The sequence below is a fragment of the Thalassophryne amazonica genome, chromosome 19 (genome assembly GCF_902500255.1).
Source record: "Thalassophryne amazonica chromosome 19, fThaAma1.1, whole genome shotgun sequence".
Classification (NCBI taxonomy): domain Eukaryota; kingdom Metazoa; phylum Chordata; class Actinopteri; order Batrachoidiformes; family Batrachoididae; genus Thalassophryne; species Thalassophryne amazonica.
The window spans coordinates 31,156,678-31,179,236 of record NC_047121.1 but is presented as its reverse complement, the minus strand read 5'-3'; the positions used below and the strand labels follow the sequence as shown (position 1 = coordinate 31,179,236).

The window sequence follows — 22,559 nt, the reverse complement described above, 5'->3', positions numbered from 1 at the left end:
GTACAAAAAGAGAATATGGGCTACTTGTATTGGGGATGTGTGGTTGAAAACCATCTTTAATGTTATGGCTTGGGGATTTGCTACTGTGTGGTGACTGGCAAGCAGAATGGGGGTGATTCTCTCGACCGCCTCTGAGCATTTATTTCTGTCAAATCGAACAATCATTGTTGATATTGATTAAAAAAATTTGTGAATAAAATTTGGTTTGGTGGGTGCTCAAGTGGGCATGCTTATGTATGTATGTAGGTATGTATGTCTGTGTGTGTTGGGGGGGGAGCTTTTCTCCTACCCGTGGATGGAGGAGCTGGGGGTGCCTGGATGTCAGCCATAGACCCTCTGGCATATGTTCATAGGATCTCTGGCTGTCACCCTTGGGTGGCCCATGGCATCTCCCTGGATGGTTGCTCGCAGTGTGACCATGCACGTATGATGGACGGCCTTGGTGGTGGTGGATCTGTTTTCCTTGGGGGTTGGGTGACAGGTATAGGCCTCAGGTTGCTGTCTCAGTCCCACCTCTGTGTGGCACCTACTGAATGGCCAGAGGCAGTGCAGCTGAGTTAGGCTCTCTCCAATGTGCCGTGCAGCCCTCAGTCACATGGAGCACAGCGCTGTTTAGGGTGCTGCAAGCCTTTGCTCTGCTGAACAGTTCTGGGGGAATTGGCCTATTTATTTCATAGGTTGTTTGTCTCTATTAAGTGTGGGGACTGGGGTCTCAGTCCTATGTCTCATGCTCACAGGACTGCTTTATTTCCATGTGTACGGAATTCAGATGCACTGTTTTGTGGCTTGGCTGGTTTGTAGTATTCGTGGCTGCTTCTTGTCTACAGATGGTGCAGGTTACTAGTCTTGTGCATGCACATGCCTACTCTCACAGGGGTGCTCGGAGCTGTCTGCTACTTACAGTAGTTGGGTGGCTATGCATGGCTCTGGGTCTCCAGTTTCCTCCTCTCTGCCACCCAAAACACTCTGGACGTTGAACCCTCTGACCTACAAAACAGTCTTTTTGCACTACTACAATATATCAACAGAAACTTTCCGCTGCTGTTACTGACTGTCTTTTACAGTATAACAACTTCTAACTTATACAGGAAACTTTTTGCTGCTACTTTCTTACATATACACTGAGAATTCTTATATATGTATTTATGTTTTCGCCTCTGTTTGCTTGCTTGCTTGTTTGTTTGTTTGTGAACAGCCTGGAACCCACAATTTTTCATATCATTATGAAGTTTTTAGAAGATTCATATCCTGATTGGCAAGAACTGATTGTTTTCTGTGTCATAGGTCAAAGGTCAAAGTCAGGGAAAATCTTGGAAAATTAGAAACATCCCTGTCCTTTAACATTGAATGAATTTTCAAAAAATTATAATTCTCAAAAAAGGTAGAATTTCTTTCATATTTGAGAGAGTTGTAGGATGGTATCCTTTACTGACTGACAAAGTTTGATCTGGAGCTGATCCAGATTACAGATTTTATGGCCATTTAAATTTACATTGAAAACCCCATTTAATGTATATTTTACATTATATCTTACTCAAACATGCCCCAATCACACTCATATTTGACAGTGAGGTGCAGACTGACACTCACTATCGCCTGACAAATTTTGAACCAAATCTGATCCAGATTGTGGATTTTGTGGACATTTGAATTTGATATTGAAAAGCCCATTTGCTGTTCATTTTGCATTATATCTCAATCAAAAGTGCCTCAGTCACTCTCATTTAATAGATTAAGTTTGATCTGCATCTAATCTGTCTTGCAGATTTAGCAGATATTTGATTTTAACATTAACAAGCACTTCTGATGTATATTTTGTATTATATTTTAGCTTACAAAAGCCACTTCTAATAGGACTTTCACCTTGAAAAATTTTTCCAAGCTAAAAAATTTTGGAATTGGAACTTAGCAGAGGTTTGCACTCTACTATTTTTTTTTTTTTTTTTTGTATTAATAAATGTCTTCATTTGCTGAAATACTTGACGTATTGGTTTAACTGTAGTGTTAGGATAATGAGAAATATCTTTCAATTCTGTTGTATGTCTGGTACATGTGAAGAAATGGACAATACGTATAGCTGACTTTGGCTTCTGAATAGCAGTTTGCCATGTATTCCATCTAAATAATGCTTTGTTTGAGGTTCAAAAAACACAAATAGAGTGAAGGCAAGATGTCAGTGTAAAATGTTATCGTGTATCTCTCTCTCTCCTGGCTGGATTGCCTACATATCCAGAGAAACATAAATACAAGTATAGTCCTTCTTATAGTAGTCCTACTTGCAGACAAACTATTACAGTAGTTACAGCAAAATCGCACAAAGTTGTGAATGACTCAGTCTTAAAGTGCACAAAATCTTCCCTTGCTGCATGATTATTGCACGGTTAAACAAATTGTCAAGTGGGCCCATAAACGGATCTGGATTTCACAAAAAAATTGCCCTACACCCTGTTGGAAAGATCACTGCAGCTGCCTCCTTCAATCAGCATTTTCTTTATCACATATATTTTGTTGTGCATCTCTGCATGTTTATGTTCACACATCTGTTTTTATACACCATTGGTGTGACTCACAACTGTGTCGTCACATCATTTAAAAATAGCGTGGCTCCAGGGTGGGTGTGTCATGTGCAGGTCAGCATCACTCCCTGTGTGCGTCTGTGAGGAAAGGGAAAGGACATCCGGCTCTGGATGCACAATAGTGTCTGTGCATTCAGGGTTGAAACTTTGGAGTGACACACTGCAGAGTGTGACCCTGCTTCGTCCGATTGTGAGCACTTTTCACTTCTTTCAGTTACAATTAAAATTCTCTCATGTAAGTTTTTTGAATAAATCCTGATACATGCAGGAAAATGGTAGAATTCACCACGTAATTCTATCTTGTACAGCTTTTGCCAGAAATTGTGCATGTATTTTGGTGCTGACAGCATTACCTTTCCTTATCTGAATGATGTCATTATGGTGAGGCACTCTCAGCTGGGTTCTGTGAAGGCCAAAGCAAATATTGGGTTTCTTTCAAAGGTTTCTGCCAGCACAAAGTCCACAATGAACTCAGACCATGTGCTGCGATTGACCAGTATGGTGCAACTTATTTCAGCTGAAAATTGCACCAGATAAATTCAATGATGAGCTCTTCCCACCTGTTCAGAGTATTGTTAATCAGTTCAGTTAATGGATGCAGTCTTCGGTTGCGATGAAAACCTGTACTTTGTTGGCCCTTCATTTCACATGTTTCAGCCCACTTATGAATCAGCAGCAATCGTTAATGTCTTACGGTCATTGAACATGCTGAGTGAGTGAATGGGCCAGAGGCAGAAAATGGTAGGATGTAGCCCTACATTAGCTACATGATACAATACATATCACAACACATAATTTCATCATTGTTCACGCACATGATATTGAAAGTCATCTGTGGTGAATGTTTTAACTTTAAAGAAACAAATTTTTCTAAAGAATGAATTGTAGTCCTTGATGTTATGGTTCCTATTTGTATATTTTATGACATAATGATGATACAAATGCACATTTATTTGTAAAAACCAATACACACATTGCAGTAACTTGTGTGTTGGCTTTTACAAATAAATAAACCAATCAGTGATGAGAGGAGGCTCATTTTCTCATAATGCCTTTTGGCATATGTGTCTGTTAATGGTGAAACCTTCAGAATTAGCGCGTTACTTTAAAACTAAAAGATATGTGTGTTATTTCACTTTGTAAAAATGACAGAGTTGACGTTAATGTCAATATACTCTCAGGAATTAGTTTGTTTATAAATGAAACCATAAGTGAAAGTCTTCACTTCACACTTCACAAAGTGATGTCTTCTGCCACACATGGGGAGCACTGTATGTTGACTTTAAATTTATTCATTTATTTATTTATTTTTTTAAGCAGCCTGGCAGCCAGGCTCCTTTTGCTGGGGTAGGGTTAAGCTCAGCTTCTCACAGCTGCCTGACTGCAGCAAAACACCTAACAGAAGCTAACATGTATGATTTTAGGGTTTGCAAACGTTTTTTACTGTTCGTCTTTACTCGCTATGCTAGCACAAAATGTTAGCAGATTGAAAGTTAGCGGAACTACAAGTAGCGGAAGCTAATTGGTCCGCTGATAGTTTTCAAAGTTAGCTGAAAGCTAATGCGCTAACAAACATTGTGATTGACAATGCATCGTTACACCACGGAAAGTGGCACTCTAGTTTCTATCTTCATCTGCTTGCTTTTTGCCCTCTGCAACCACTGCCACAGGATCACACAGTTGCTGTATTTCATTGACTCACATGGCTGTTTACACTTCTCTGGATAATATCTTCAGTTTAAGAAGACAATGACATTGTAATGGTAAATTACTGCACCAGTAAGTGAGCAATATTATACATACAGTGTGTACTCATTCACACACTAAATCTCCTTCCTGCCTTTTAGCCACAGGAACGATTTGTCATAGCATTACATCTGTCCCTATCTTTCTTTCTCTCCCCTGTAGTACCTGGGACATGTGGAAGTGGAAGAATCAAGAGGCATGCACATCTGTGAGGATGCTGTCAAGCGACTCAAGATGGTAGGTTTTCTTAGGTATCAGTGTTCATCCAAGAACACAACTAATCCTTGTTTGTTCTCCTTTTTCTTCTTCATCTCATCTTTTCCTTTATTTATTTCTTTTAATATGATAAAAATATTATTCTGAGTCTTTCTGACATTTCTTCCTTTGTGACAACATTTCTTCATCTGTCATTATTGAGCTCATATTTTGTTAATGTTTGTCTCGAAATCTTGACTGTGGCTAATTGTGCCGTTTGTTACCGAGTTTCAACCTGGAATGACTCGTAGTACTTGTAAGTAATAATTGTGAGTGAACAGTACCCAAATACCATCTTTTTTCAAGGGGAACAGAAACGCCCACAGATTATATATAGCATGAATAAACACAAAAAATGCATTCTTTTGATAGTTCAAGAAACACTGAAGACCATAAAACATCTACAGGAAGCCTTGTTTTAGTTGTGATCTGAGAGGCTTTGACATTGACTGGCTGCCGCCATTTATGCAGGTCAGGTGGGTGACGTCACTGGTTGGGGGAAGATGAGCCACGTTCTGAGATTCCCTGCCAGAAGCACCAATAAAGAGGTTATATATGACTACTAGAGTCCGCACTCCCAATGCTGCCCACTAAACGCGAAGGTCCCTTCATGGACAGCGACATGACGCCTCCTAATGGGGTTAATGTATTTTCAATGGGATTCGCGACTGAACACACTCAGAAAAACACTTGCAAAATACATGTTAAAATGCCATTCTGGCCTGGATATCGAGCCAGTAAAATTAATTAACATTAAATCATGTCAGGGAAGTGTTAAACTTACTCTGAGACCCACACATTCCAAAATATTAGTGTTGGAAGTTACACGGATCTGCGCTGTTAAGCTGCGCTGCTGGGCTGAACCAAACTGCTGCTGCTGTTTTCAGCATAGCGCGGCTCCTAAAACCATTATGAAACATATACACAACGGCAATTCCAGTGAAGCTGGGACGTTGTGTAAAATGTCAATAAAAACAGAATACAATTATTTGCAAATCCCCTTCAACCTATGTTCAATTGAATACGCCACAAAGAAAAGATATTTAATGTTCAAAACTGATAAACTTTGTTTTTGTGCAAATATTTGCTCATTTTGAAATGGATGCCTGCAACATATTTCAAAAAAGCTGGGACAGTGGTATGTTTATCACTGTGTTACATCACATTTTCTTCTAACAACACTCAATAAGCGTTTGGGAACTGAGGACACTAATTGTTGAAACTTTGTAGGTGGAATTCTTTCCATTCTTGCCTGATGTATGACTTCAGTTATTCAACAGTCCGGGGTCTCTGTTGTCGTATTTTGCGCTTCATAATGTGCCACACATTTTCAATGGGTGACAGGTCTGGACTGCAAGCAGGCCAGTCTAGTACTCACACTCTTTTGCTATGAAGCCACGCTGATGTAACAAGTGCAGAATGTGGCATGGCATTGTCTTGCTGAAATAAGCAGGGACATCCCTGAAAAAGTCGTTGCTTGGATGGCAGCATGTGTTGCTCCAAAACCTGGATGTTCCTTTCAGCATTGATGGTGCCATCACAGATGTGTAAGTTGCCCATGCCATGGGCACTAACATACCCCCATACCATTGCAGATGCTAGCTTTTGAACTTTGTGCTGGTAACAATCTGGATGGCCTTTTACCTCTTTTGTCTGGAGAACACAACGTCCATGATTTCCAAAAATTTCCATGATTTGAAATGTGGACTCATCAGACCACAGCACACTTTTCTACTTTGCATCCGTCCATGTCAGTTGAGCTCGGGCCCAGAGAAGGCGGCGGTGTTTCTGGATGTTGTTGATGTCTAGCTTTCGCTGTGCATGGTTGAGTTTTAACTTGCACTTGTAGATATAGCGATGAACTGTATTAACTGACAATGGTTTTTCTGAAGTGTTCCTGAGCCCACGCGGTAAGATCCTTTACACAATGATGTTGGTTTTTAATGCAGTGCCATCTGAGGGATCGAAGGTCACAGGCATTCAATGTTGGTTTTCGGCCTTGTCGCTTACGTGTAGAAAGTTCTTCTGATTATATTATGGACTGTAGATGATGGAATCCCTAAATTCCTTGCAATTGAACATTGAGAACATGCTCTTAAGCTGTTGGACTATTTTTTTTTTCACGGAGTTGGTCACAAAGTGGTGATCCTCGCCCCATCTTTGCTTGTGAACGGCTTAGCATTGTGAGATGCTCCTTTTATACCCAATCATGACACTTACCTGTTTCCAATTAACCTGTTCACCTGTGGAATGTTCCAAACGGGTGTTCTTTGAGCATTCATCAACTTTCCCAGTCTTTTGTTGCCCCCTTTCCCAGCTTTTTTTGAAATGTGTTGCAGGCATCCATTTCAAAATGAGCAATATTTGCACAAAAACAACAAAATTATCAGTTTGAACGTTGAATGTGTTGTCTTTGTGGTATATTTCAATTGAATATAGGTTGAACAGGATTTGCAAATCATTGTATTCTGCTTTTAATTGCATTTCACACAATGTCCCAACTTCATTGGAATTGGGGTTGTATACTCTGTGCTGATCACTTATTCTAATATGAGCACTGCATCAGTGATGGGATGATGGGACAATTTACATACAAGCCCACATTTCAATTCAATTTAATTTATCTTATTTACAGTGCCAAATCACAACAAAGCTGCCTCACACAAGTAAGCTCTAACCGTACCAAAACTCTTAAAGCAAGGACACTGGCAGAGGTGCCACCAGGGATTTTGCGCCCCATGAAAAGAAATCTTACTGGTCCTACCCCCATAGCCGACCACCAGGCTGGTGGAAAATCTTCATACTCTTATGCATTTTAATGATATTTTTAACTATCATTCTCATATTTGTGAAAATAAAAACATGTTTTGACTGCTTGAAAAATTTCCCTTCCTGACACATAGACTACATTGTCACCATAGTGGATTTCCTGAAGTAATTTCCCTGATAGGCTAATGGATTCTACACCCACATTAATACTAGGCCATGCAGGTTCCCTAATCACCTGATCCGTGGTCTGATGAAGACTCCTAATGATACCCCTCCCTGTAGAACTCTATCTATGTTTGCAGATAAGATGGTGGCGCCTTCCTCAGTAGGGTGAAGGCCGTGTTGCATCACCAAGCAACAGCGACCCCAGAAAGAGGGCCAGTTATCTTTAAAACTAAAACCTTGCTGTCCACAAAAATTCACCAGCCATCTATTCAACATCAGCCTGCTAAACACCTCATTATTACCCCGAGAGGGGAGGGGACCAGCGAATATTAGCATGAAGGGTCCAGTCTCTGGTGGCCAGACATGGGTCTTAACACATCAGTCATATTTTAATAGCATGCTAGTGTTGTTGTGTGTGAGGGTGGTTCAAGCTGCATTAATTTTTTTTTTTTTTTTTTTTTTTTTGCGAGGACCATTGAATAACAAGCCTGTGAACAGTGATGACAAAATACAGATGCACTTACAAAGGTAAAATGTGGCTGTCATGTAATGGTTACTGTGTTGTCATTGTCAGTTGTAAACAAAGGCAATATGTACCCTAAATTGAATGACTGAGCCGAACCTCAAACTTATGTTTCAGCAAGGTACCGTATTAGTCTATAGTATCATGTTTGGCCAACCCATGAAGTTCTTGTGCTGTTATTGCAAACACGTAGTTTCAAAGACTAGGCCCATTGGTGGCCACAGATAGAAGCAAACCTTGCCCAACTTCAAACTTGTCTGACATCTTATTGAGGTGACCTTGTGTACCAATTTTTCATGATGTCTTTGTCAAGATACTGTTTACACAAAGTTGCAGAGACTATTCCTCCTAGTGGCCCCAATTAAAATCTAAACACACCCAATATTCAATTTGTCCAAGGGCTAGGTGAAATGACTGTGTATCACGTTTCACCTTGATGAAGGAAGCCTTTATCAAGATGTCACATATACAAAGTTTCACAAACTCTGGTATCTTCCATCCATCCATCCATCCATTTTCTTCCGCTTTATCCGGAGTCGGGTCGCTGACTCCTTTCGATGTGGAGGAGCAGCGGTTTGGTCTGAGCCTTGAAGCTGTGATCCTCTTGTTAAAAGCCACTTCTCTCATCTTCTTGAATCTTCTGCTTTCACTTCTTTCAATCCATACTGTTCTCCCCTAAAAATTCCAGTTCATTCCAGCGTGGTTCTCTGTTTAGGCCAGTTATCAAATATATTGTATCACATCTTTTGGCGTATATCAGAAATCAGATTGAACCCTGAGGGGACAGTGTCTTGCACCTCTAATTGTAATGTCTTCAGAAACTTTTTTTAAGCTGTTCTTGGAACACAGTCCTCTAGTCTGCTGTTCAGTTTCACCCTTTGTATGGTAAGAAGACTAATTTGTGTCTAATCCTATCTTCCATAAATTGTAATATAATGTTAATAGCTTTCCAACTATTAACATTACACTGACCATTTCAGAACTTCACACAGTGGTACAGCGCACCCATTTCAGCGTGCACGCAAACGTAAATTGATGTAAACCCAGGAAGAGAGCTGTCAAACAAGCACACTGTGTACTCCTGCAGCATACAGAAGCATGATGCACAAAAGTTGAACACATATTCATAAATCCAGCAACTTTGAGGCTCAGTTACACTTTGTGCTTGATGAGGTCATATGCTGCACAGAGCCTGCAGCATTTACTTCTTATTGAGGTACAGTCAGTTTTGTAAAACAGACAACATACTGAGCTGAGCCAGTAAAATTAATTAACATTAAATCATGTCAGGGAAGTGTTAAACTTACTCTGAGACCCACACATTCCAAAATATTAGTGTTGAAAGTTACACGGATCTGCGCTGTTAAGCTGCGCTGCTGGGCTGAACCAAACTGCTGCTGCTGTTTTCAGCATAGCGCGGCTCCTAAAACCATTATGAAACATATACACAACGGCAATTCCAGTGAAGCTGGGACGTTGTGTAAAATGTCAATAAAAACAGAATACAATTATTTGCAAATCCCCTTCAACCTATGTTCAATTGAATACGCCACAAAGAAAAGATATTTAATGTTCAAACTGATAAACTTTGTTTTTGTGCAAATATTTGCTCATTTTGAAATGGATGCCTGCAACATATTTCAAAAAAGCTGGGACAGTGGTATGTTTATCACTGTGTTACATCACATTTTCTTCTAACAACACTCAATAAGCGTTTGGGAACTGAGGACACTAATTGTTGAAACTTTGTAGGTGGAATTCTTTCCATTCTTGCCTGATGTATGACTTCAGTTATTCAACAGTCCGGGGTCTCTGTTGTCGTATTTTGCGCTTCATAATGTGCCACACATTTTCAATGGGTGACAGGTCTGGACTGCAAGCAGGCCAGTCTAGTACTCACACTCTTTTGCTATGAAGCCACGCTGATGTAACAAGTGCAGAATGTGGCATGGCATTGTCTTGCTGAAATAAGCAGGGACATCCCTGAAAAAGTCGTTGCTTGGATGGCAGCATGTGTTGCTCCAAAACCTGGATGTTCCTTTCAGCATTGATGGTGCCATCACAGATGTGTAAGTTGCCCATGCCATGGGCACTAACATACCCCCATACCATTGCAGATGCTAGCTTTTGAACTTTGTGCTGGTAACAATCTGGATGGCCTTTTACCTCTTTTGTCTGGAGAACACAACGTCCATGATTTCCAAAAATTTACATGATTTGAAATGTGGACTCATCAGACCACAGCACACTTTTCTACTTTGCATCCATCCATGTCAGTTGAGCTCGGGCCCAGAGAAGGCGGCGGTGTTTCTGGATGTTGTTGATGTCTAGCTTTCGCTGTGCATGGTTGAGTTTTAACTTGCACTTGTAGATATAGCGATGAACTGTATTAACTGACAATGGTTTTTCTGAAGTGTTCCTGAGCCCACGCGGTAAGATCCTTTACACAATGATGTTGGTTTTTAATGCAGTGCCATCTGAGGGATCGAAGGTCACAGGCATTCAATGTTGGTTTTCGGCCTTGTCGCTTACGTGTAGAAAGTTCTTCTGATTATATTATGGACTGTAGATGATGGAATCCCTAAATTCCTTGCAATTGAACATTGAGAAACATTGCTCTTAAGCTGTTGGACTATTTTTTTTTTCACGGAGTTGGTCACAAAGTGGTGATCCTCGCCCCATCTTTGCTTGTGAACGGCTTAGCATTGTGAGGATGCTCCTTTTATACCCAATCATGACACTTACCTGTTTCCAATTAACCTGTTCACCTGTGGAATGTTCCAAACGGGTGTTCTTTGAGCATTCATCAACTTTCCCAGTCTTTTGTTGCCCCTTTCCCAGCTTTTTTTGAAATGTGTTGCAGGCATCCATTTCAAAATGAGCAAATATTTGCACAAAAACAACAAAATTATCAGTTTGAACGTTGAATGTGTTGTCTTTGTGGTATATTCAATTGAATATAGGTTGAACAGGATTTGCAAATCATTGTATTCTGCTTTTAATTGCATTTCACACAATGTCCCAACTTCATTGGAATTGGGGTTGTATACTCTGTGCTGATCACTTATTCTAATATGAGCACTGCATCAGTGATGGGATGATGGGACAATTTACATACAAGCCCACATTTCAATTCAATTTAATTTATCTTATTTACAGTGCCAAATCACAACAAAGCTGCCTCACACAAGTAAGCTCTAACCGTACCAAAACTCTTAAAGCAAGGACACTGGCAGAGGTGCCACCAGGGATTTTGCGCCCCATGAAAAGAAATCTTACTGGTCCTACCCCCATAGCCGACCACCAGGCTGGTGGAAAATCTTCATACTCTTATGCATTTTAATGATATTTTTAACTATCATTCTCATATTTGTGAAAATAAAAACATGTTTTGACTGCTTGAAAAATTTCCCTTCCTGACACATAGACTACATTGTCACCATAGTGGATTTCCTGAAGTAATTTCCCTGATAGGCTAATGGATTCTACACCCACATTAATACTAGGCCATGCAGGTTCCCTAATCACCTGATCCGTGGTCTGATGTAGACTCCTAATGATACCCTCCCTGTAGAACTCTATCTATGTTTGCAGATAAGATGGTGGCGCCTTCCTTAGTAGGGTGAAGGCCGTGTTGCATCACCAAGCAACAGCGACCGCAGAAAGAGGGCCAGTTATCTTTAAAACTAAAACCTTGCTGTCCACAAAAATTCACCAGCCATCTATTCAACATCAGCCTGCTAAACACCTCATTATTACCCCGAGAGGGGAGGGGACCAGCGAATATTAGCATGAAGGGTCCAGTCTCTGGTGGCCAGACATGGGTCTTAACACATCAGTCATATTTTAATAGCATGCTAGTGTTGTTGTGTGTGAGGGTGGTTCAAGCTGCATTCATTTTTTTTTTTTTTTTTTTTTTTTTTTTGTTGCGAGGACCATTGAATAACAAGCCTGTGAACAGTGATGACAAAATACAGATGCACTTACAAAGGTAAAATGTGGCTGTCATGTAATGGTTACTGTGTTGTCATTGTCAGTTGTAAACAAAGGCAATATGTACCCTAAATTGAATGACTGAGCCGAACCTCAAACTTATGTTTCAGCAAGGTACCGTATTAGTCTATAGTATCATGTTTGGCCAACCCATGAAGTTCTTGTGCTGTTATTGCAAACACGTAGTTTCAAAGACTAGGCCCATTGGTGGCCACAGATAGAAGCAAACCTTGCCCAACTTCAAACTTGTCTGACATCTTATTGAGGTGACCTTGTGTACCAATTTTTCATGATGTCTTTGTCAAGATACTGTTTACACAAAGTTGCAGAGACTATTCCTCCTAGTGGCCCCAATTAAAATCTAAACACACCCAATATTCAATTTGTCCAAGGGCTAGGTGAAATGACTGTGTATCACGTTTCACCTTGATGAAGGAAGCCTTTATCAAGATGTCACATATACAAAGTTTCACAAACTCGGGTATCTTCCATCCATCCATCCATCCATCCATTTTCTTCCGCTTTATCCGGAGTCGGGTCGCGGGGGCAGCTGCTCAAGCAAAGCCGCCCAGACCTCCCGATCCACACACACCTCCCCCAGCTCCTCCGGGGGAACCCCAAGGTGTTCCCAAGCCAGCCGAGAGATGTAATCCTTCCAGCGTGTCCTGGGTCTTCCCCGGGGCCTCCTCCCAATGGGACCTGCCCGGAACACCTCTCCAGCGAGGCGTCCAGGGGGCATCCAGAAAAGATGCCCGAGCCACCTCAACTGACTCCTTTCGATGTGGAGGAGCAGCGGTTTGGTCTGAGCCTTGAAGCTGTGATCCTCTTGTTAAAAGCCGCTTCTCTCATCTTCTTGAATCTTCTGCTTTCACTTCTTTCAATCCATACTGTTCTCCCCTAAAAATTCCAGTTCATTCCAGCGTGGTTCTCTGTTTAGGCCAGTTATCAAATATATTGTATCACATCTTTTGGCGTATATCAGAAATCAGATTGAACCCTGAGGGGACAGTGTCTTGCACCTCTAATTGTAATGTCTTCAGAAACTTTTTTTAAGCTGTTCTTGGAACACAGTCCTCTAGTCTGCTGTTCAGTTTCACCCTTTGTATGGTAAGAAGACTAATTTGTGTCTAATCCTATCTTCCATAAATTGTAATATAATGTTAATAGCTTTCCAACTATTAACATTACACTGACCATTTCAGAACTTCACACAGTGGTACAGCGCACCCATTTCAGCGTGCACGCAAACGTAAATTGATGTAAACCCAGGAAGAGAGCTGTCAAACAAGCACACTGTGTACTCCTGCAGCATACAGAAGCATGATGCACAAAAGTTGAACACATATTCATAAATCCAGCAACTTTGAGGCTCAGTTACACTTTGTGCTTGATGAGGTCATATGCTGCACAGAGCCTGCAGCATTTACTTCTTATTGAGGTACAGTCAGTTTTGTAAAACAGACAACATACTGAGCTGACTCAGAGAGGCGGATGATTGTGATGGCTGCAGCTATCTGAGCCTCCTCACTGCATTTCCTCCTTTGTCATCTCTTACTGCACTCATCAGTTCACTTCACTGGCTAGTTTTTATAACTCAGGAGTGTCTTGGATTTACCTTTTTTTTTTTTTTTTTTTTATACCACTCACCTGGAAAACACTAGTTCACATGATTAAGCAATGTCAACTTAATTGGATAATTATGATGTCTACATTAAAACATCACAATGGGCAGGGCATGGACCACAATGGAAATAGGTCTTGTACTTTTGTGTCATCTAAGAATGTTTTTTTTTTTTTTCCAGCCTGTGCCCAGCCCGCAGACTGTTATGCACGGCTCAGCCCGCACTGTGACTATGCTTAAGTCGCATTTCAGTCTCTCCACATACAAATAAAGACTCACTATCATCCTTCATTTATGATCTCTATGGCTGAAATGCCATAAAGTACATATCCTAGGCAAACAAATATCTATTTTCATTATAGCAGGAACAGTGGAATTAGTGTGTATGTAGAGGGCGTGGCATCACCATGGTGACTACAGAGTGAGGTGGTTAGCCTTAGGTGGTGGATAATAGCCAACAGTTAGTATGGTGATAGGAAAACATATCAAAATGTGGATTACGCAGTAACTGTAATATCAGTAGTCTGTAATTATCCTGTAATGTGAAATAAATCAGGGTTTTTTCTAAAAACCGTGGCATTCCTCTGTGGTCTGTAAACGCCCAGACAAGGTCTCCAAAAATAACACAGTCCAGTGTTTTTAAGGAATACAGGTGGTGAAGGATTGTAGCATCGCAGCAGAGGAGAGATATTTGTCGCTGCTTAATATGACTGCTAATCACTGATCGCTATGGCTATACATCACTATACAATCGTTTTCACATGAAAGCAGAAGTAATGTTGTGGGCAGGAAATGGTGTAAATGGTTGTAGTTCTGTGTGTCCAAATGTGTGCGTGCACATTTTTGTATCATGTGGACAAATTTAGGTTTTAAATAATCATTGAGATGATACGTTGGCATTGTGAGGACATTTTAGCTGGTCCTTCCAACTTCATAGGGCTGTTTGAGGGTTGAGACTTGCTTTTTGGCTTAGAGGTAGAATTAGGTTAGGGTTAGGTATATCTTTGGTTAGGAGCTATGGAATGCATTATGTCTGAGTGTCCCCACAACTATAGAGAGTCAGGTGTGTGTGTGTTATATTTGTCATCTCCTTTTTTGTATTTGTATTCTACTTGTTTACCTTTTTTTAAAATTGTTAAACTATGCTGCTTTAACAAGGTTTTTTTGTTTTAAGATAAGATTATATTGATCCTATACTGGGGATCAGTAAAACCTTCTCATCTTAAATAATACACTTCTAAATATTGTGTATCTTTTTTTTTTTTTTAATGGGCGTCACTTGGTTTAGTGCTTAGCACTGTTGTCTCACAGGTCCTCAGTTCACTTTCCACCTAGTTCTTTGTGTGTGGAGTTTGCATGTCGACATGGGTTTCCTACTTCGGTTTCATCCCACTGTCAAAAACATGCTTATTTAGGGTCTGCTCCTTTCTGTACCCCTGACCATGGTAGCATCTCTACATCTGGAGTTGGTCCCCTGGTGCTGTACTGTCTAGCTAATTAGGATGAGTTAAATGCAGAGGAAAGATTTCACTGTATGTATTCATCTGTTCACAAAGGAGAGTTTTTTTTTTTGTTTTTTTTGTTTTTTTGTTTTTGACCTTTTCTGTTGAGTGTGAAGCCCAGCGACACGGCTTCACAGCTGATCTGACTGCCTGCCTCTCATGTTTGGCTCACAAATAATTAATTTTATTTTGTTTTATACTGCGTTTGAAATGGATGCGACTTCAGGAAGGCTAACACTCAGATTGGGTCTACACTCTCCAATGCATTGCAACCTCTGCTGGATAAAAGCGCTACTACATGTCCACCTCATTTCAACCAGCAGTTCATATAAATTTTTGGTCTTTGTGAATCAACTTTATATTGTAAAATTAACATTGTGAGTATTGATTCCATCATAAATTTTATGGGCCAGTCACACAGCAGTTAACGAAGGGCAACAAAGCCCTAACAAAACAAGAAATCTGGACTTTCGTTGGCATTATTTAACCTTAGCTCAGGTTCATTCCTGCAGCTGACACTTTGTCAGGATTTTTAAACTGTCAAAAAATTTGAACGAAGGGCATTGAAAACCTCAATTCGTTCATATTTCATTTTGCTGTCGTTCTTGACTTTTTTTATCGTTCGCTTAGTTTTTGTATTGTTAGCGTTTAGTTTGACTTTGTTCAACCAGCTGAATGTTTTCACACAGTACAAAAGCCGATTTGTGAGCGTTGCTGCTGCCACTGCATTCATGTACCATCAGAAATTACAGTGCAAGCTCTGCCTGTTTTTTTTAATCTGGGTGGGGGGTCAGCTTCAATGGGCTCAGGCACCTTATATAGGCCAGACTTAATCTTTTGTGTGGATACAATTAATTATTTTGCCACAAGCAACTGCTGAATTTGAAACAACAAAGTTGTGTAATTTCCGACAATACTTGAATGCAGCGATAGCAGCAGCTCCTGCGTGTGCTTATTATTTTTTATTAAATATAATGATATGAGTGTAGAAATGACAATCCAGCCCTTATGTACATGTGGCAACAGGTAGATAATTCAAATGATTATGTAAAGAGCTGTTCTGGAAGGCAGAATTCACATTGTGGATCAGCTGCAGCTGGTGGAATAACCGCATATGTGAGTCAATACGCATTCGCATGGACTGATCAGTTTACTGTTCTGATATATTCAATCATCTTTACACTTATTTATTCCCCCTTTGGACAGTTTTCTGTTATAAATCAATATATTTGGCTTAGTAATGTAATACAGTGATACAGCAGTGACTACGGCACACCAGCGTGTTTTTTTTTTTTTTTTAAATTGGAGCAAGACAGAGCGCACAGCGTGTCGTCAGACAGTGAGGATTCTGATGATGAAAGAGATGATTCCTCTTTTGTTCTGAATGAGGAACTAGAGCAGGTGGGTCCACCGACTTGCACACAGATCTCCACAGCTTCTGTTTGCAGTTTCTCCAGGACTCAGGCACCATGAGCTCCGTCCCAGTGCTGAGTCCTGGAACTCAGAGATGCAGACACACACTGCTCCAGCAGTGGCTCCAGGCGCGTTTCGTTTAAAGCATCGAGATCAGCGTTAGCTTCAGTTTAGTTTAGTTCCTCTTTCATCTCTTTTGCGCTCTTGGTTCGTAGGCTGTTTGGTGATAAAGCTCTTTCGTCCACCTTTTCTCAACGAATTGTGACTTTTTTTACTTTTTTCCCTTCATTCAGGAATCACCGTGTGCCGTGTGACTAGGCCATTAGTCCATAGTTCACCTGTTCACCCCTGCCCATTCTCCATTTTTACATGGAGTTGCATTAGGAAGAGCATCTGGTGTAAAACCTGTGCCAAATTAACATGCAGGTCTGTCTTTGATTTGTTGTGGTGACCCCAAAGGAAAAAGGGAGAAGCTGGAAGACCATACTTCTTTTTAATTGTCCAGCTGTAGATGGAACAAAGGTTGTGTTTCCTGATACTGTGAGCTGCAGCTGCAGTATTGACACAATCTGGCAGCATCAGCACTTAACATCAGGACTTGGCACAGAGAAACAGGAGGCTGAATGACAGAAAGCTGATGCGCTGTATAAACAGCAGGAACTGTGAAATAAATGTCTACATTTCACAGTGTGGCTGCTTAAATGGAGCCCTGATTCTTGGGGACCCCTACCCTATGCATTTTCTGTCTCTCTTCCCACAGGTAATTACCTCAGTTAGGTGTGTTCAGGCAATCAAGAGCTGGCAGTTGTTAAACCTGGCCAATCACATCTTGGTAGGACAGTGAGAGATGGGACATGTGCAGACCAAGGGTCTGTGAGGACCAGGATTGAGAACCAGTGGCTGTGCTCTTTGAGCCCTGTATATTCCCAGCAACCTTTGGGGCTTGATGAGCATTTTCACACAGCTATGCCACCTGTGAATCAGAGGGGAGGATGTATGTAGGCTGTGAAGAAGGAGGAGGGTGCATTGCAGACGATCCACCTCCAAGATGCCCTTTTGCGCTGTCATAATGATGTCACTTCCTATTGCCTTTGGCTGTTAGCCCGGGGTTGGAGGTGGATTCATCATTCCAGCAGATGGAATGTTTTGGCAGTTGCTCAGTAGTGCTTGGTGAGCTGAAGTGTCTCTACTATATAGGCTGGGCGGGGCCCCTCCTCCAGGAGATGCTGGCACGCTGAGAGAATTCTGTTTGTCCTCATATTTGCACACTGCTGCTTAAACGTGCATTATTGATAATGTGTCTTTGTCTCTGTTGTTTATTTCAGTGAAGTCTTTCAAGTAGGACTGCCCAGCTAACCACAATGTAGTTGCGATATCAGCATGTGCAGTAATACAAACCTCAAACAGTGCGATTTAAGTAAATTACTAAGTCACACTGCAGTGAGTTTGCTGCTGTGCACTGAGTATGCCACCATTAAAGATTATTAAAGATTCACCAAATTGGATGTTGCAGACTTTTATGCATATTTGAAGAATGGCAAATGTCCTCCTTAGTTTCTTTCTTTTTTAACACTTGAAAGAGGAAAGATCACAACAACTGGGTTTTTTTCCTATCTTCCTGCATGCTCCTGTTTTGTCCACGTGAGTCAAACACTGATTGTCAACTTTTCTCAAGGACATGTACACCGTATTTCCTCGATTAAACACTTGACCTTGAATATGAACCTGCCTCATTTAATGGTCAGGTTAAAGCTTTGTCTGAAAAAAATAAACGCATGCCTTAAAAGCGCTGGGTATTATGTGCATTAAAAAGGATTACATTTGGTTTAGTCACTCTTTTTTTCTAAGTCCGCTGCGGAGTGGTAGCTTAAAATCCTAAAGCCTGACTTATGCGTCTACGGCTCTGTAACTCCGTGGCCTCTAAACCTACCTAACATGCAGTTTCCCTCCCTCTAAGTGTCTTTGCAGTTTTTTGACTCAGTGTTGTAAAGTTGTTTGTGAACTTTTGCCAAACGTTCATCTGTTTGATCCATGATCGAAATGTAATTGGTGTGCACACTGTAAAAAAAAAAAAAAACCTTTTAATCTGATTGGAGAGGATGGAGTGAAACTGGAAAGGTGACCAATCACAGCCCTTGCGGTCTCCATGGTTTCGACATGTACCGTAGTTTCAGTTTTTTGGGAGGTGCACGTCAGGCTACGGTGAGGGGCTCTGAGAGGGTATGCAGTGACACAGAGGTCTCTGATCTAATGTGGTTGTCTTTGTTTCACCACACCCAGGAATATGTGGGAAACTTAACACCATATTACAGTGCAGGCAGCAAGCAGCACTTTGTTAATAATCGCCAGCCTTCAATAAATGCCTGCTTCATTTAGGCGCTGGGCTTGAGCACCGTTGGAAAAAAAATACAGTAGATATTTTCATGGTGAGATGAGTTAACCATAAAAGAATTGTATCCTCATTGTTTTTGCACTGGAATGGCACACTTATTAATGCTCATTGACCTTGTTCAGACTGTCGGTAAAAATCTGATTTACAGGTGACAACATTACAAGCCCCCCATGAAATTTAACATTTTCTTAAAGGTTTTCCCCATTGCTTTTCTTTAACAGAGCAAGAAAGTTTTAATGCAACATTTCGAAACATTTAACATACAAAATGTTACTTTGCTCGCACGACCCCCCCCAGTTTAGCAGTGCTCCATTGAAATCAAAATAAATGAAAACAAAATATTCAACGGTGTGTTTACAGGGAGATGCTGTTGATGACCTCCTTTATACAGCTGAATGAGAAGGAAGGGTATAGAGAAAACATGCTTACACACATAAAAGCCTACACTAACCTGTAAGCACACACACTCTGGGTCATTCATGTTTTAGACCCATGATGTGATGCAGTTGTGCTCTGATATGAGAAAGTTGAGCGAGAGATTAAGGTGACAGCTGTGTCCATTTCCTGACCTGTCTAAAGAAAACTAGTAGTAACAGTGATTTGTATGAATAATAATCAGTATGTCCAATTATTTGAGCTCTGAAAATTGTGAGATTGCATATAAAAGTGACTATTGCTGAAATGGAAATGGTTAATGTGATCATTTTTGCACCATCTTAATGCTTAGTTATCATGTTACGGGGTAACATATGTCATAGAATCCAATGGGTGTTGACCTTGTTTGACCATTACTTTGGAGACCAAGCATTCAACAAAAGTCAAAACTATTCCATTTATTAATCGTATTAGCTCAACAAATAATTTGCATCACGTTTTACTAAAATTAGAGCAACTTTAACTTTTGACTCCTGTAGAAACTGATCTTTTTGCTGTTTCTACCCCATAACTCCATAACATTCCATCATAGATAGTCCAAACTGTAGTGTTCAACCCCATGCCAGACTGTCTGGCATCCTGTTTGTTGAATGTTGTTGGTCACATTATTCTTTTGTCATTTTTTCAGTGCTCCTTTAGTTTACACTTCACAGTCTTTGTGGTAGTTATTTTAGGTTTGTCATTAGTCACTCAGGTTTCACTGTGGGTTCTTATAAGCTTTAGCCAGTTTTGTAATTCTCCTTTAGTTTTCACTTCAGTTTATGTTGTAGTTACTGTTTATCTTTAGACATTCGTTCTGGTTTAGTTGTGGGTCCTGGTTGGCACTTTGTCCATCAGGTAGATGGTAATTGAAATCTCATCTCACCCTGAAGATACATTAGCTCAAAGGAAGAAAATCAATCTCTCGTTGGTTTACAAAAGAAAAAATAACAGTAATAATTATGTCAGTACTAGTACTTCTCTGCAGGCTACTTGTCTGTCTCCGAGTATGCTTACAGGGATTGCAAAACAATTGCTGGCAAGACTGACATTTTGTAACATTTGATGTAAATGTTGTTTGCGGTGTCACAAAGTAGATCTGTGGCAAGATCTGAAATTCATTGTTGCACATCACACTGAAGGTTAGGTTTGTTTACAGGGACAGAAGTTGCAGGCTATGAAATCAGGGGCCACATTTATCAACCTTTTATACTGCACCTGGCCTTGTTGGCCTTATTAGTACAAAGCATAAAGCGCACAGTTTTCCTTTGACAATTTTGTTTTAACAATAGGCCAACCTTATTTTTGCTGCTCAGATTTCATGAGGAGAGATTTTTTTTCTGCATAAAGACAGCAGTGCAGTGAGGTCAGAGGAATGCCAAGTAATGAGAAATAATTGTCAGTTATCTCATGTTTAAAAAATTTTGTACTGTTTCTTGTGGTGAGTGTTAAAGCTTCATAGTTTGTTAAAAATTATGTCCACAAGTGATTGTGATATCTCAATTAAGAGACATGATGCCCTGAGTGAATGATTGTTACAAATGTATAAACTACAGATAAGTTCATCGTTGTCGCCTACTTTTGCCACACACTGCATTAGTCACAGGCTGTCCATAACAAATACCATGTTCGGACATAAGGATGCTCATAAGTGTACATGGTACCAGAGCACCCTAGGCCGAAGATCGATGATCGATTTTGCGATTATATCATCTGATCTGAGGCCGCATGTTCTGGACTCTCGGGTGAAGAGAGGGGCAGAGTTGTGAACTGATCACCATCTGGTGGTGAGTTGGATCAGAGGTTGGGGGAGGACTTTGGACAGCCCTGGTAAGCCCAAATGGATAGCGCGGGTGAACTGGGAACGTCTAGTGAAGTCCACTGTCTGGCACATCTTCAACTCACACCTCCGGCGGAGCTTTTCTGGCATCCCTGTAGAGGTTGGGGGCATTGAACCAGAATGGGCAATGTTCAAAGCTTCCATTGCTGAAGCTGCAGCGGGGAGCTGTGGCCTGAAGGTCTTGGGTGCCTCAAGGGGCGGTAACCCTCAAACACTGTGGTGGACACTCGTGGTCAGGGAAGCTGTCCAACGGAAGAGGAAGTCCTTCCGGGATATGTTTTCTTGGAGGACTCCGGATGCAGTTGGAAGGTACCGACATGCCCAAAGGGCAGCGGCCTCTGCTGTGGGGGAGGCAAAGCAGCAAGTGTGGGAGGACTTCAGAGCAACCATGGACGTTTGGTCGGCACCAAGGTGCTTCTAGTGGACCACGAGGCACCTCAGGAGGGGAAAACGAGGAACCATCCAAGTTGTATACAGTAAGGATGGGAATCTGTTGACCTCAACTGAGGATGTAATCCAGTGCTGGAAGGAACACTTTGAGGAACTCTTGCATCAGACCAGAGCGCCCGCTATAATGGGGACAGAGCTTTAAGCTGATAGAGGAGTTTCATCAATTTCTCTGGTGGAAGTCACTGAGGTAGTCAAACAACTCTCCAGTGGCTAGGCCCCGGGGGTTGATGAGATCTGTCCAGAAATGCTGAAGGCTCTGGGTGTGGAGGGACTGTCTTGGATGAGACGCCTAAGGAGTAGTAAAATGAGGTGATGATCCCCATATTTAAAAAGGTGTGTACCAACTACAGGGGCATCACACTACTCAGCCTCCCTGGTAAAGTCTACTCCAGAGTGCTGGAAAGGAGGGTTTGGCCCCATAGTCAGTTGAAGAGGAACAACCCTGGTTCCGTCCTGGTCGTGGAACAACTGACCAGCTCTTCACTCTCACAAGAATCCTTGAGGGTGCCTGGGAGTATGCCCATCTAGTCTACATGTGTTTTGTGGACTTGCAGAAGGCGTATGATCGGGTACCCTGGGAGATACTGTGGGAGGTGCTGCTGCTGTATGGAGTGAGGGGGTCCCTTTTCAGGGCCATCCAATCTCTGTCTTCACAAAACCAGAGCTGTGTTCGGGTGCTCGGCAGTAAGTCAGGCTCGTTTCCGGTGGGGGCTGGCCTCTGCCAGGGCTGTGCCTTGTCACAAATCCTGTTTGTGATATTCATGAACTGGATATCAAGGCATAGCCAAGGGGGGAGGAGAGTTTCCAGTTTGGCGGGCCAGGGTCTCATCTCTGCTTTTTTGCAGATGATGTGGTCCTGTTGGCTTCATTGGCTTGTGACCTCCAACACTCACTGGATCG

At 41.4% G+C, this 22,559-nt stretch overlaps 1 protein-coding gene across 6 annotated transcripts in view; it reads left to right on the top strand.

Annotated features, from left to right (window-relative positions):
• Positions 1–22,559, top strand: part of numb (NUMB endocytic adaptor protein) — a 150,361-nt gene that overhangs the window by 111,996 nt on the left and 15,806 nt on the right. For all 6 annotated transcript variants that reach the window (XM_034159949.1, XM_034159945.1, XM_034159948.1 and 3 more), the window contains exon 3: positions 4,485–4,559. In XM_034159949.1, the coding sequence (XP_034015840.1) occupies positions 4,485–4,559 (75 nt within the window). The remainder of the gene's footprint in view (positions 1–4,484; positions 4,560–22,559) is intronic.